This window comes from Trachemys scripta, chromosome 9, assembly GCF_013100865.1.
Source record: "Trachemys scripta elegans isolate TJP31775 chromosome 9, CAS_Tse_1.0, whole genome shotgun sequence".
Classification (NCBI taxonomy): domain Eukaryota; kingdom Metazoa; phylum Chordata; order Testudines; family Emydidae; genus Trachemys; species Trachemys scripta.
The window spans coordinates 36,305,637-36,321,358 of NC_048306.1; the positions used below are offsets into that span (position 1 = coordinate 36,305,637).

At 41.6% G+C, this 15,722-nt stretch overlaps 1 protein-coding gene across 5 annotated transcripts in view; it reads left to right on the plus strand.

Annotated features, from left to right (window-relative positions):
* Positions 1-15,722, plus strand: part of DIAPH2 (diaphanous related formin 2) — an 874,039-nt gene that overhangs the window by 376,942 nt on the left and 481,375 nt on the right. For all 5 annotated transcript variants that reach the window (XM_034781186.1, XM_034781187.1, XM_034781188.1 and 2 more), the window contains one exon: positions 10,047-10,148. In XM_034781186.1, coding sequence (XP_034637077.1) covers positions 10,047-10,148 — 102 coding nt within the window. The remainder of the gene's footprint in view (positions 1-10,046; positions 10,149-15,722) is intronic.

Below are 15,722 nucleotides of genomic sequence, written 5' to 3' on the forward strand. Positions count from 1 at the left end.
TTCTTCAAGCTTATAAGAATGATCATTAATCAATTTCCTATCAGGAAACAAGGATATTGCATATCAAAATGCATTTTAAGTTATTGTTTGATTATTAAGATACTCTGGACCATATCCCTCAGAAAATTACCTCTATTTCCATGAACTTCCTAGGCTTCAGAGGAGGACCTTCCCAGCTCCCATAACTCCATAAATACCTGTATCTGGTGTGTGTGTGTGTGTGTGCGCGCGCGTGTGCATAGCTCCATACATACCTGTATCTGGTTGGTTGGTGTGTGTGTGTGACCTTCCCAGCTCCCATAGCTCCATAAATATCTGTATCTGGGGTGTGTGTGTGTGTGTATGCGCGTGCGTGCATAGCACCATAAATACCTGTGTGTGTGTGAGAGAGAGAGAGTGCATTAGTTATCCTGTAGGGGAGCCTTGGCTTTCTGTAGTCATTGCTGACTCAAAGTGATGCAGATATTTTAAATTGAAAATGGGTCTTAATAATAAATGAGCATTTGTGCTGCAGTCTGAATGTATGCAAATAGAGGTATAATGAACAGCAGAAATAATTTTATCATCACACATCTGCTATTTGTTCTAAATGGAATCCCAGCAGGATTACTCTTTTGCTTGTTCAGTCTGTTTGATTCTAACACCATTTTTGCTGTCTGGAGATGGTTTACCATTCTACTTCTAAAGTGCAAATTGAACCAGTAACAACAACAAAAAAGAAGATAATTAGCACCGAAGTTTATGTAATTTTTGTAAGTAGATTTAGTTAATCATAAACCTGAGTAAAAATAATTTGGAAATGAATACACTTCATTGGGAAATAAAAGCATGATTATAACACAAGGTAAATAGAAATATAACAATTGTATTTGAAGAGACTTTTTCTTTTATTATTACAATAGTAAATTTAACTTTGTACCTCACTTAATGCCTTGAATATCTTTTAAATAGTTAATTTGGGATGGGAGGGATGAACACAAAACTACTCAATGATTCAGTTAGACTATATTTGGTTACAGTATGTCTTATTAAAACAGTTCTGGGATATTTTAGAAAAGATGTTCAATCAAAAGAAGTAGTGTCTTCCATGGGTGTGTGATATTTATTGCCAGATTGTAGACTTGATCTTAATCTGAGGCCTGGTCTACACTACGAGTTTAGGTCGACTTTAGCAGCGTTAAATCAAATTAAGCCTGGACACGTCCACACGACGAAGCCCTTTCTTTCGACTTAAATGGCCCTTAAAACCGGTTTCTTTACTCCATCTCCGACGAGGGGATTAGCTCTAAAATCGGCCTTTGCGGGTCAGATTTGGGGTAGTGTGGACGGAATTCGATGTTATTGACCTCCGGGAGCTATCCCACAGTGCTTCATTGTGGCAGAGCCGCAAACATGCCGCTTCTATGCGGAGCTGCATGCCATTCTAGGAGGTGCAGCCACCACTACCCCAACCGTGTGCTTTGACTCCGTCAATGGAGAAACATACAACAGGGAAGCGGGTTTGGGGTACGTGGAAGATGATGATGATGATGATGAAGACAATGAAGATAGCTCACAGCAAGGAAGCGGAGAAACCGGTTTCCACAACAGCCAGGATATGTTTATCACCCTGGACCTGGAACCAGTAACCCCTGAACTCACCGAAGGCGTGCTCCCAGTCCCTGAGGGCACACAAGGGACCTCCGGTGAGTGTACCTTTGTAAATATTACACATGGTTTAAAAGCAAGTGTGTTTAATGATTAATTTGCCCTGGCAAAGTACAGCTACTGGAAAAGTCTGTTAACGTGTATGGGGATGGAGCTCTCCTTCATGTACTCCCAAAGCCTTTGCAAAAGGTTTCTGGGGAGGGCTGCCTTATCCCGTCTGCCATGGCAGGACACCTTACCACACCAGGCCAGTAGCACGTTGTCTGGAATCATTGCATAACAAATCATGGCAGCGTATGGTCCTGGAGTTTGCTGGCATGCAGACAACATCCATTCCTTATCTCTCTTTGTTATCCTCAGGAGAGTGATATCATTCACGGTCACCTGGTTGAAATGGGGTGATTTTATTAAGGGGACATTCAGAGGTGCCCATTCCTGCTCGCCTGAACAGAAATGTTCCCAGCTGTTAGCCACGCAGTGCGGGGGAGGGGTGAAGTGATCATCCCAGAGAATTGTGTGTGTGTGTGTGTGTGTGGGGGGTAGTTGGGTTTGTGCTGCATGTTAACCCGGAAACCCCAGCCCCTCCTTTTACATTGCAAACCCATTTTAAATGGCCAACCCAATGGGTCCTTGGCATGGGAAATGGGGGAGCTGCTGTTTGAAACCATTCCCACATGTTATGAAGGTTAAAAAAGCCAAAAGACTGTGGCTTACCATGGCTGCCTGCAAGCTGAATTCTGTTGCCTGGCACCCCGTGAGTGATCTCTCACACCAAGCCCACAGGCCCTCAATATAAGAGGAAAAATGCGACCTTGTAACGAAAGCACATGTGCTGTGTAATGTGAACAGCAAAATTTAACGTGAAAGAGTGTACCCATTGTTCTCTAAAATGTGTCTTTTTTTAACTACCTCTCCCTTCTCTTCCACCAGCTGCAAATATTTCTTCTTTGCAGAGGCTAGCGAAGCTTAGGAGGAGAAAACGGCGGACTTGGGATGATATGTTCACGGAGCTCCAGATGTCCTCCCACGCTGAAAGAGCACAGCAGAATGCGTAGACGCAATCAATGTCAGAGTGCAAAAAAGCACAATATGAACGAGAGGAGAGGCGGTGGGATGAATCGCGGGCTGAACAGAGCAAGTGGCGGACTGAAGATGATAGGTGGCGTCAGCTTGCAGACAGAAGGCAAGAGTCGATGCGCCGGCTGCTGGAGCATCAAACTGATATGCTCCAGTGTATGGTTGAGCTGCAGCAAGGCAGCAGGAACAGAGACCGCCGCTACAGCTCCTGTGTAACCAACAGCCCTCCTCCCCAAGTTCCATAGCCTCCTCACCCAGACGCCCAAGAACATGGTGGGGGGCCTCCAGCCACCCAGTCACTCCACCCCAGATGATTGCCTGAGCATCGGAAGGCTGACCTTCAATAAGAGTTAAAGTTTTAAACTGCAGTGTGTCCTTTTCCTTCCCTCCTCCCCCACCCATCCCGGGCTACCTTGGCAATTATCCCCCTAGTTGTGTGATGAATTAATAAAGAATGCATGAATGAGAAGTAACAATGACTTTATTGCCTCTGCAAGCGGTGTTCGAAGGGGGGAGGGGAGGGTGGGGTGGTTGGTTTACAGGGAAGTAGAGTGAACCGGGGAGGGAGGCAGGGGGGCGGAGGGTTCATCAAGGAGAAACAAACAGAAGTTTCATACCATAGCCTGGCCAGTCACAAAACTGGTTTTCAAAGCTTCTCTGATGCGCACTGCGCCCTGCTGTACTCTTCTAACCATCCTGGTGTCTGGCTGCGTGTAATCAGTGGCCAGGCGATTTGCCTCAACCTCCCACCCCGCCATAAATGTCTCCCTCTTACTCTCATAGATATTGTGGAGTGCACAGCAAGCAGCAATAACAATGGAGATATTGGTTTCGCTGAGGTCTATCCGAGTCAGTAAGCTGCGCCAGCGCACTTTTAAACGTCCAAATGCACATTCCACCACCATTCGGCACTTGCTCAGCCCGTAGTTAAACAGGTCCTGACTACTGTCCAGGCTGCCTGTGTACAGCTTCATGAGCCATGGCATTAAGGGGTAGGCTGGGTCCCCAAGGATAACGATAGGCATTTCAACATCCCCAACGGTTATTTTCTGGTCCAGGAAGAAAGTCCCTTCTTCAAGCTTTCGAAACAGACCAGAGTGCCTGAAGACGCGAGCATCATGTACCTTTCCCGATCATCCACGTTGATGTTGGTGAAACGTCCCTTGTGATCCACCAGGGCTTGCAGCAGCATTGAAAAGTACCTCTTGCGGTTTATGTATTCGGTGGCTTGGTGCTCCGGTGCCAAGATAGGGATATGGGTTCCGTCTATCGCCCCACCACAATTTGGGAATCCCATTGCAGCAAAGCCATCCACTATGACCTGCACATTTCCCAGAGTCACTACCCTTGATATCACCAGGTCTTTCATTGCCCTGGCAACTTGGATCACAGCAGCCCCCACAGTAGATTTGCCCACTCCAAATTGATTCCCGACTGACCGGTAGCTGTCTGGGGTTGCAAGCTTCCACAGGGCTATAGCCACTCGCTTCTCAACTGTGAGGGCTGCTCTCATCCTGGTATTCTGGCGCTTCAGGGCAGGGGAAAGCAAGTCACAAAGTTCCATGAAAGTGCCCTTACGCATGCGAAAGTTTTGCAGCCACTCGGAATCGTCCCACATCTGCAACACGATGCGGTCCCACCAGTCTGTGCTTGTTTCCCGGGCCCAGAATTGGCGTTCCACGCCATGAACCTGTCCCAGCAACACCATGATTTGCACATTGCTGGGGCCCATACTTTGTGAGAGGTCTATGTCCATGTCAATTTCCTCATCACTCTCGTCGCCGCTCTGCAATCGCCTCCTCGGCTGGTCCTGGTTTTGCTTTGGCATGTCCTGGCTCTGCATATACACCAGGACAATGCACGTGGTGTTCATAGTGCTCATAATTGCCGCGGTGATCTGAACGGGCTCCATGATCTCAGTGCTATGGCGTCTGGTCTGAAAAAAGGCGCGAAACTGACGGAGGGAGGGAAGGGCGACTGATGACATGGCGTATGGGTACAGGGAATTAAAATCAACAAAGGTGGCTGTGCATCAGGGAGAAACACAAACAACTGTCACACAGAATGGTCCCCCCCAAGATTGAACTCAAAACCCTGGGTTTAGCAGGCCGTTGATTTCACGGAAGCAAATGAATACAGAACAAATCTGGTCCATCTATTTTTTACATCTTAAGCTGGCAGCAGACGGTGCAGCATGACTGATAGCCCTCGGCATCTTCTGGGTGCTTGGCAGAAGATACTGTACTACCACTGCTAGCCATCATTGTAAAGACGGTTCAGTAGGACTGCCGGCAAGACTGAGTCTCCAGGAGACAAAGCATGTCTGTCCAGGTGCCTCTCATCGAACTGGAGTACGACGATGATGGATACACCATCTACTGCCAAAAGGCAATTAGCTGCTGCTGTGTAGCAGTGCAGTGCAGTACTATGTCTGCTGGCACCCAGGTGACATATGGTGATGCTGAGCTGAGCTGAGCGGGCTCCAAGCTTGCTGTGGTATGTTGTCTGCACAGATAACCCAGGTAAAAAGGCGCGAATCGATTGTCTGCCATTGCTCTGACGGAGGGGGAGGGGCCTGACGACATGTACCCAGAACCCCCCATGACGCTGTTTTGCATCATCAGGCATTTGTATCTCAACCCAGAATTCCAATGGGTAGCAGAGACTGCGGGAACTGTGGGATAGCTACCCACAGTGCAACACTCCGGAAGTAGACGCTAGCCTCTGTACAGTGGACGTGGTCCGCCGACTTCATGCACTTAGAGCATTTTATGTGGGGACACACACAATCGACTGTATAAAACCGATATCTATAAAACCTGCTTCTATAAATTCTACCTAATTTCGTATTGTAGACATACCCTGAGGTAAAGGAGGGAAGAAAAAACCACCTTCTCTTGAGCTTCATTGGGCATCAGATCATCTCTCACTAGTCCTTGTAAAATGTCCTTGCAAGGAAAACCGACCACATCAACCCTTTTTTCCATGGTCCCCACCTTCTCCATCACAACTAAACTTCTCATCTTCACCTTTGAAGCCCTACATATCCTTGCGCCTCCTTACTCAGTTTTCTCTTGTTTTGTTGTTCCCTGTCCTCTTCGTTCAGTCAGTGACCTACTTGTCCCACAAGTGTCTTTCATTCTGCTCTTCACTCAAGGAACACCTTTCCTGAGCTGCTCTGCACGGAAGGATTTAAATGAAGACTCACTTCTGTTATGATGTTTATCCCTGGGTTTAGATAGCTAACTTTGCAACTCTAATATAATCAAGAAATAGGCAGCTGTCTTGTCCCTGGCCACTCTTCGTGTACATTGTGTTCTTTTCTCCCATCATTTGCTTTGTATAATATTGAGCAAAAAGAACAGGAGTACTTGTGGCGCCTTAGAGACTAACAGATTTATTAGAGCATAAGCTTTCGTGGACTACAGCCCACTTCGTTAGTCTCTAAGGTGCCACAAGTACTCCTGCTCTTTTTGCGGATACAGACTAACACGGCTGCTACTCTGAAACCTATAATATTGAGATCTCTGTGCATGATTTGTCTGTATAGCACTTAACACTGCTATATTTGTAATACACTGTAACACATTTTATTAGCTACAGTGGCATTCCAGACCATTTGGAAAGATACATGGTTAAATTTAATATGAAATATTATTAAATATAATAAAATATTCCTAAATTACTTTTTATCCATATTTCATAAATAAGAAGACGCAAAAGTAGTAAAACACAGATTTCTACAACTTTTGGTTTTAAAACAAAATCAAAATTCTTTGTTGGGCTAACTTTTAAAAGAAAGTAGTTGTGAGTCTGCTTGTTTTCTGCTTGTCTTCAACACATTTTAACATTACTGCAGTTGAAGCACAGTTTGTTACCTTGTTAATGCATTTGTGAGTGTTATAATCAGCTTTGAAACAACAACCACAAGACTTCCCCTGTGGAGAAATAATGTGTGCATGTGTCTGTGTACGAAGCAGCTTGAGTGCATTTCTGTCTGCTTATTTTGTTCCCTGCAGCTCTTTTTAAATATGGTATTTTCCATGTTGCATTGGATTATGCAAGTAAAATAGAAGATCTTGAAATGCACACTTACTAAACTACATTAACTGTGTCAGTGCTTTGTTTTTGAAAAGGGAAATGAATTATAGAGCAGCATTTTGACAGTTGCAGCCATACAAAGACATTGGCTGAAAGATTCTGAGACACTGTCAGTTCCGTGAAATGCTATGTGTAAATTAAAGTTAAGTTGTTGTATCCTTTCTTAAAAGGAAAATGAGAGTAATAATGGGCAAAATGACTTTTTCCCCAAAGTCACAAAAATTAAATTTCTTTGGGCTTGCATGAAAGAAAGGTACTTCCTTGGATATTTAATTTGTGAGAATTTATTACAAATAAATTTTATTACAAATAAAAAAACAAATAGAAGTAATTGTTACTTAACCATCAAACAAAATAAAGGCTTCATGCCAATGTGTTGGGCAAATTTCCATTTTCACTTGTATTTCATGGAAATGTGTATCTTGATGGATGTGAGCATTCAATTCAAGTGCATTTTTTCCTATGAAGAAATAAGGAAATGACAAAGATTTGTTCTTCAGAACTGTGAAAATTAGATTGGAACTGATCACATAATATTCTGTTTTACAGCACTGACACTTAAACAAATTACCACTTCTGCTTTTTTAATTCATATAAACTTGTAACTGGTATTGAAGGAGTTGTACTAACTATATAATCAACACAAAACTTTCTTAGTATTCTGTCCAAACTCAGTGAGTGTGAGCTTTTGCTTTATTTGAGTCACAACTGCCAACTATTGATTCTGTATCTGAAGGTTTTAGACATTGTGTTCACATGTATAAAACAAATGTGGTGGCAAAATTAATGTTTTTTGAAAACTACGTACAGTATGCTTTTAGAATCTGTGACTAACAGGTATGTTGCAGATCTTGGAGCTAGAGTAATATTGTGTACAGTCTTTGCCAGGGCTTTGCTTAAAAATGAAATCAAGCATGTTTCTCCTTAACAAAGTCTATGGATAGAACCAACATGAGAAAAATAAATCGTAATATTAAAAAGCAAAACAACCATAAGAACACTACTTAATTCTAGATGGCATAGGCACAGTGATGCCATTCAAAAATGAGTTTGACTAAATAAATTAGGGTCTTTTGCAGTTTAAACACAATTTATGTACAATATGATGGACTTAATCATGGAGAGCCCAAATCTGTTCTACTACAAGTAGCATGGCTAAATGAGTTGTTATGAGATGAGAAACAACAGTTACGTTTTGGTAAGAAGGTAAGGTCATTATAGTTCAATACCTTCACTTAGCTAACTTTTAAGTGTGCAATTAACGTTTAAGGAAAATAAAGTTTGGGGAATGCTGTAAAAAAAATTGCCAAAATGTGGAAAGTAGTTAAGGTCTCTGTTCTTTGAACAGGAATTATTTTACATCATACTGCTGAGATAGCATAAAGTGAAAGCTATGATGCATGAAAGATTGTGTATACATATTGTTACAGTTGTGTCACAGACATGTCTACACTGAAGTTTTCCATTTAAAAACCTTTAGTTGTAACAGCTTCTCAAAATTACAGTAGGCTGAACCATGAGAGGTGAGCTACCAGTCACAGATACAGTTTTTGTAATTTGAGTTCCAACATATGTTCAATCTATGATGAAAGTGATTTTTTTAAATAAATATATGGAAATACATGTCGACCACAGTTTGGGTCAGCAAGCAGCTGGTGTTGCTTAACGGTGATGGAGACTGTAATAAGTCCTAGCAGTTTTAGCAAGGATATTTGACCTATGTCAACTGCCCAGAGTAGTCTGTATCAGTAAGATAATGTAATGTTAGCTTGTTAGAATGGCTTGCATTTAGTTAAGGTATGCATTACTTTTATCCTTTTCTGCCCCGGCTTCCCTTCCGTAGGTCTGGAAAGCTTCCTTAAATGTATTCAGCCTTTTTCTGCAAGGTAGTCCATTAGACAGCAGATTCTGGAACTCAGCAAAGGCAGTCCAGGTTGACATGTATGCTATCAAACAGCTTTTTAAAGGTGTAGGGGAAAAGAAAATGGGTCATTAAGCATTCATCACAAGGGATCCTATAAAATCCTTATGCTACTCTAGTGCTGATATTATCTTCTGCCATTGGTGCTCCCAGTTTTCTGTCTTCCCAGTTTGTCTACCATAAGTCATCGGTGAACAATGGCGATCTGTGGTGACAAGGCAGAGGGAAGGACAGTCACTAGGGGCTAGTGCATTGATGAGTGTGGACAATAGTAGTACACATGTTCTATCAGCCTGGCAACATTGTGATGGACACCTGTGTTTAACAGGAAACCTATAAGATCCATGAGTTTCTTAGAGCAGATAACAATATCCTGCTCAATTAAAAAAGAAGTTAGTCTTCTCTTCATCTTACAAATGACAAAGAAAAAACTGTGTGAGAATAAATTTTAAATATATTGATTTAACTATAAAATTAGGGATTTCTGTACACCTGTACTACCCGAAGTATATTTATTTAAAATAAAACAATGGAGAGGGGCATGCAAATGAGGTCTGTCCTTTTGCCAGAGTTTAATTGGTCATCTGATACGCACAGCATTTTCTTTGAGCATATAGTGAGATGAGCTTATGAACCAATTTTACATCTTGCTTAGCTTGATTAAGCATTATCAGAGGAGAAGAGGTTGAAAAGGTTATGCTTAATAGTTAAAGCCCCAGAGACTTATGCAGTTTTGGAATGGTCTCCATTTCTGTCTAAATGTCTTAAGTGGTGACTGCAGACTGCTTTTGAGGATAAAGCCCAGAGTTGTTTTGGGAAGTAAAATTTTGCTTTGTATGTGGGTGGGAAGGAAGATAATGCTCCTTATTTATAATTTAATGAGGAAGATGAAACCACAGGGGCAAAACAAAACAAAAAAAAAGTTGGCAGCCAATGACTAATACTTGAATGCATTGGCGCCAGTGGTTCAGAGATCACAGCACTAACTCCTTAACACTGGAAAATCATGATTTCTGTCAGAGTCTGTTTAGTGGAGATGCTGACATCTGTATAAACCTATCTAACTTACTGATTTGTTGTTATTACTTGTATGTTAAGAGATCAATGTTTGCATGGTATTGGAAATATCTAAATGGGAAAAAAAAAAAGCGGGTCTCACAATATTCCCTTAATTACCACGTCATCTAACAAACTACAAACATCATACCATACAAAATATTTATCAAATGCTCATTAAAATCACAGCAATTAGCAGAATATAAAGGTAATGTAATATGCCTTTTTATTTCTTTGGTTCCAGAATTTGGTGAAGAATCTTCCTGAACAGAAGGAACTCAGTGCCTTAGCCCAGTTAAAGCATGAATATGATGATCTCTGTGAGCCAGAACAGTTTGGAGTTGTGGTATGTACTAGACTAATATTCAGCCAGGGGTTGTCATTTATAAGATACATTAAAAAGAAAAGTAGTTCAATAGTGTATTGATTTTTTTTCATTACTGTTAATGCATGTTTTTCAGACTGTACAGATTGTGGACCATTCTGTCTCTTTCTCTCTCTCCCATATAAATATATTTATTTAGCACAGTATTGCCCAAAATCAGGAAATTAAGATTCTTCAAGAATAGAATCCCTATAGGTACTTGACAGAGCCTACTCTATACTGTACTACTGAAAGGAACAGTGATGTATAATTAACGGCCACTTTCTATAAAAGTCATTTCTATGACAAATCAAATCTTGTATCTCTCTGCTGATTGACAGTGGAGTGCTGCTGATAAATAATAGAGCAGAAGAGGTATATTTTAGGACTTCTTAAGAATTCATTTATGCAGAGTCATCGACTGATGATTTTTTTCGCCCATTTGTTGTTTGTACTTAATATCTAAGAGACTGTACTGGCAATTGAAAGAGCTACCCTATGTATTATTTCTCAGTTCAGATATTCCGCTCTCGCCTTGCAATAAAAAAATAGGCTACTCATGCTCATATATTTGTAAAATATATCATTTTGCTACTAAAAAGAGTGGAACTTGAGCAGAGATCCAAGATTTCTTATTAAGAAGAATCAATAAATTTTGAGTTCACTGGGTTTGTTTATTCAGATAAATTGAGGGCCTGAATCCAAAACCTAGTAAAACCTCTGCAGTTGGGGAAATTTCAGATCTGATCCAAATTCTGGGCTAGATTCTGATGTTACTCATATTAAGTATCAGCACTTGTCTCCAAAGAGTAGTCCCAATGGGGACACAAAGTATGACCAAAATAAGAAAATCAAAATGTGTCCCTTTGTGACTAAGTCTCATCTCTAAATCAAATCTTCCAATATAGCATAAGTTACATAGTAAAGTTTAAGTCCCAAAAGTACTAGCCAGAAGTGTTTTGTAAAAAGTGTTTAGTTCAATTGCTATATATGCAGTAAATCGTATTGTCACAAAAATAACTATGCAATTTTGGCTAGAGATAGTAGTCTTTCCTGGGAAAAGGTTGTAACCAGCTATCCATTAGAACAGGGGTTCTCAAACTTCATTGCACTGCGACCCCTCTTCTGACAATAAAGTTACTACATGACCCCTGGGGGGGCCACCCTTGGTGGGGGAAGAGGGGGCTGCAGCCTAAGCACCATTGCCGCAGGTGGGGCTGGATCTCAGTCTTCAGCTTCAGACCTGAGTCCCAGCAAGTCTAATGCTGGCCCTGGTGACCCATTAAAATGGGGTTGCAACTCACTTTGGGGTCCCGATCCACAGTTTGGAAACCGCTCATTAGAAGTTCAGTTTTGGCGCCCAGTTTGACTGCACCAAAAATAAATAAGTCAATCCTCACAACATTTCTCAGATGTTGAGGCAAAGGAAAAACATTTGGCCTGATCAGATGTAGCTTTTTTAAATATAGGAATTGGAAAATGTTTAGTGACTTTTCAGATATTTTCTAGCTTTTTAATAAATGGCCTAGTTCTAAAATGTCATCACTTTTGGAGAGACCAATCTATACAGGAGCAAATTCAAAGGTAATCTCGGGAGGGGGTTCAGGAGGACCCCGTGGTTGGAGGAGAGAGGTAAAGGTAACACACAACCTCAAAAAAAAGATTAGTTCAGGTTGATTCTATTTATCAGTGTCTGAAGGCATAGTTTTCAAAAAGTAGGTCAATTGTTTTGAGACACACCTTAATATAGTTGAGTAGTTTGCTAGTTTTTTTTTTTTTTCCAAGCTAAAAAAATGGCCCTGGTTGCTCCTTTTCTGTGCAAAAGTATATAAAAGGAAACTACTTAATGCAAAATCTTTAAGTTCCAGTGGCAACACAGAGAAAGTCGTCCCACAGTTTCCATGAGGTCTTCCCTAAGGATCTTCTGTGTCTGTCTTAAATTATTTTCAGTGTGTAAGCCACACATTCCAACTTGATATGTTTTAATGTGTTAAAGCTCCCATACTTTCACCACAGGAGGATGGAGGCTCCCTTTGGAGCCAGTGACTTTTATATGTGTAAAAAACAACAGAGGGTCCTATGGCACCTTTAAGACTAACAGAAGTATTGGGAGCATAAGCTTTCGTGGGTAAGAACCTCACTTCTTCAGATGCAAGTAATGGAAATCTCCAGAGGCAGGTATAAATCAGTATGGAGATAATGAGGTTAGTTCAATCAGGGAGGGTGAGGTGCTCTGCTAGCAGTTGATGTGTGAACATCAAGGGAGGAGAAACTGCTTCTGTAGTTGGAAAGCCATTCACAGTCTTTGTTTAATCCTGATCTGATGGTGTCAAATTTGCAAATGAACTGGAGCTCAGCAGTTTCTCTTTGGAGTCTGGTCCTGAAGTTCTTTTGCTGTAAGATGGCTACCTTTACATCTGCTATTGTGTGGCCAGGGAGGTTGAAGTGTTTTCCTACAGGTTTTTGTATATTACCATTCCTTATATCTGACTTGTGTCCATTTATCCTCTTGCGTAGTGACTGTCCAGTTTGGCCAATGTACATAGCAGAGGGGCATTGCTGGCATATATAACATTGGTGGATGTGCAGGTGAATGAGCTGGTGATGTTGTAGCTGATCTGGTTAGGTCCTGTGATGGTGTTGCTGGTGTAGATATGTGGGCAGAGTTGGCATCGAGGTTTGTTGCATGGGTTGGTTCCTGAGTTAGAGTTGTTATGGTGCGGTGCGTGGTTGCTGGTGAGAATATGTTTAAGGTTGGCGGGTTGTCTGTGGGCGAGGACTGGCCTGCCTCCCAAGGTCTGTGAAAGTGAGGGATCATTGTCCAGGATGGGTGGACACTCATCAGTGACAAAGACTGTGAATGGCTTTCCAACTACAGAAGCAGTTTCTCCTCCCTTGGTGTTCACACATCAACTGCTAGCAGAGCACCTCACCCTCCCTGATTGAACTAACCTCGTTATCTCCATACTGATTTATACCTGCCTCTGGAGTTTTCCATTACTTGCATCTGAAGAAGTGAGGTTCTTACCCACGAAAGCTTATGCTCCCAATACTTCTGTTAGTCTTAAAGGTGCCACAGGACCCTCTGTTGCTTTTTACAGATTCAGACTAACACGGCTACCCCTCTGATACTTGTTATATGTGTGTGTGTTTGTGTGTGTATTGTTTTTTTTAATCAACCCATGGTTATCATAGAGGTAGATTCTGTTTAAAATCAGAAACATCCTTCCCTCAGAAGCTGTGTCCTTGAGTCTGCTTCATTCCAGGCCTTGCTGGTCCTGGGATTAGCCATAGATAAGGCTACTTTTTAGTCACGTGTATATTTAGTAAAAGTTATGGACAGTAAACAAAGTTTCATGGCCTGTGACCTGTCCATGACTTGTATTATATACCCCTAACTAAAACTTGGGTGGGGGGGCCGCAGGTGCTCTTCTGGGGCAGGCGGGTGGTGGTGGGACCCCTACTGGAGCTGGGCTGGGGGGAATGGGCAGCGTGCATGGCCTGGGACCCCTGCTGGTGCTGGCAGGGTGGGGAGGGTTGGTGGGACTGGCAGGCTCCCTACCTGTCTCCGCGTGTCTCTTCAGCTGCTAGGGGGAGGGAGGGCTGGGGGGCTCCGCACGCTGTCCTTGCCACGAGTTCTGGCTCTGCAGCTCCCATTGGCTGGGAACTGCAGCCAATGGGAGCTGCAGGGGCAGCGCGCAGAGCTCCCTGACCCCTCTGCCTAGGAGCTGCATGGACATGCTGGCAGCTTCCAGGGAGAGTGTCCACCCCACCCCCCGTGGTAAGTGCCACCCTGCTCTCCGACCCAGCCCTGATCCCCCTCCCACACCCAAACTGCTGCTGCTGCTAGCCCAGGGGCTGCCCAAGTATTCGAGCAGCCCCTGCGCCGGCCACACCGGCCACTGCAAAAGTCACAGACACGCAGCCTTAGCCTGTAAATAAGCTTTGAATTAATACAGCCTTATTAGAAATATGGCTGTTCTTTATATTCACTCATCTATCTGCAATATGGGAAGTGTTTGTGTCTGTATGTGCATACATACATTTATATACACACATCGATTTAATATAATATCACATAGCTTGCTAGCAGTGTGCTCTCTACTACATCTGACAACTTTCTGATATAATCTTTTTTTACCCTTCTTGTAATTTCAAGAAAGCTCATCGTTCTTGGTATTTAATTGACTGGAATCCCCTGCAACTTGACTTTGGTAACAGACTTTATCACTGTACCCTTCCCCCCCCTAAACTCTAGGTTTTTTTCCTTTCTTAATCTTGTTTGTTCCTGTCAGCTATGGATATGAGTTTTCTCACAGCTGCCTGCATTTTAATAATTTGGTTTATTAAATCAAAAATAATTTACCCTTTTCCCTTCAAACTGTTATTGGTTTGTGGTTATGGCCAACAACTGTTATCTGTGCTAAATACATTTAAGTAAAGATATAAACTGGAAAAATCTGATTGGAATAACATTAGTTAAAGCTATGTTTCGCTTTCCTGGCCAATTAGAAAAATGAAAAGAAAAAAAACATTTTTTGATTTCACTAATAGTATTTAGAGTTTACTTTAGGTGTAGTAACTTTCATTGATGAAAACGAAAATGGAAAAAAAATAATGTTGATATGATCACAAAGGCCTCAAGATCTGATAGTGTTTGAAGACACAGATTACTTTTCAGATCCAGTAGTTGGTTAACCTTTTAAAACCAGATAGGTAGACTAATAGATTGACACACTCAAGGAAAACTATAAATATGGTACTGAAAATGAAGTTAAATGCATTGCTAGTGTTTTAGTGACATACATGTTATGAATCTGAAAAGCTGGTTGTAATGTATTAGAGGTTGTATTAATTGATACAACATATTTTTAATTATATGCTCATTTTTTGTTATTTTTAATTAATAGCATGCCATATATTCATCCTGTCTTGGATGATGATAGTCATGACTTTGACAGATTACATAAAGATAACATGCCTTTTATATTCTGTATTTTGATACTGTGCACCTTGACTGGTATGAAATTTATTGTTTACAAATTGGACTGGATTGCCAACATAAATGACAATGTAACTCACATTATATTTTTGTTCTAAAAAGCAGCAATTGGGTTAGTTCTCAGGCTTACATTTTTTATTAGGTTTGATAATGTCAACAAATATTTAAGTAACCCTGTGACAGGCACTGTGATGCTGTAGTGCTAAACTGTCCTCTGTGAATTGTTAATGTTGTTGTACTGAGAGGAAAGTTTACTTACCCTTATCGCTACATCCAGGTCAGAAGAGCATCCTAGAGTAACACCATTTTAATTCACAGTTGTAAGTCATTAGTATTTGCTCTTTGTGCATTCATGCTGTGTTTAGGTGCTGTTGTAGTTTGATGTACACCATTTCTACAAAGATGTACTTGGAGTAGTTATCTTATTTTGTCATGATGCAATTAGACTGTTGCTAAGATTATTGACCATATAAAGTGATGTTTTGGGTGAGAGGATTTCCCAAACAATATGCCATTTGATATAAACTGATACAAATTCTGCTGTTTTACTAGAG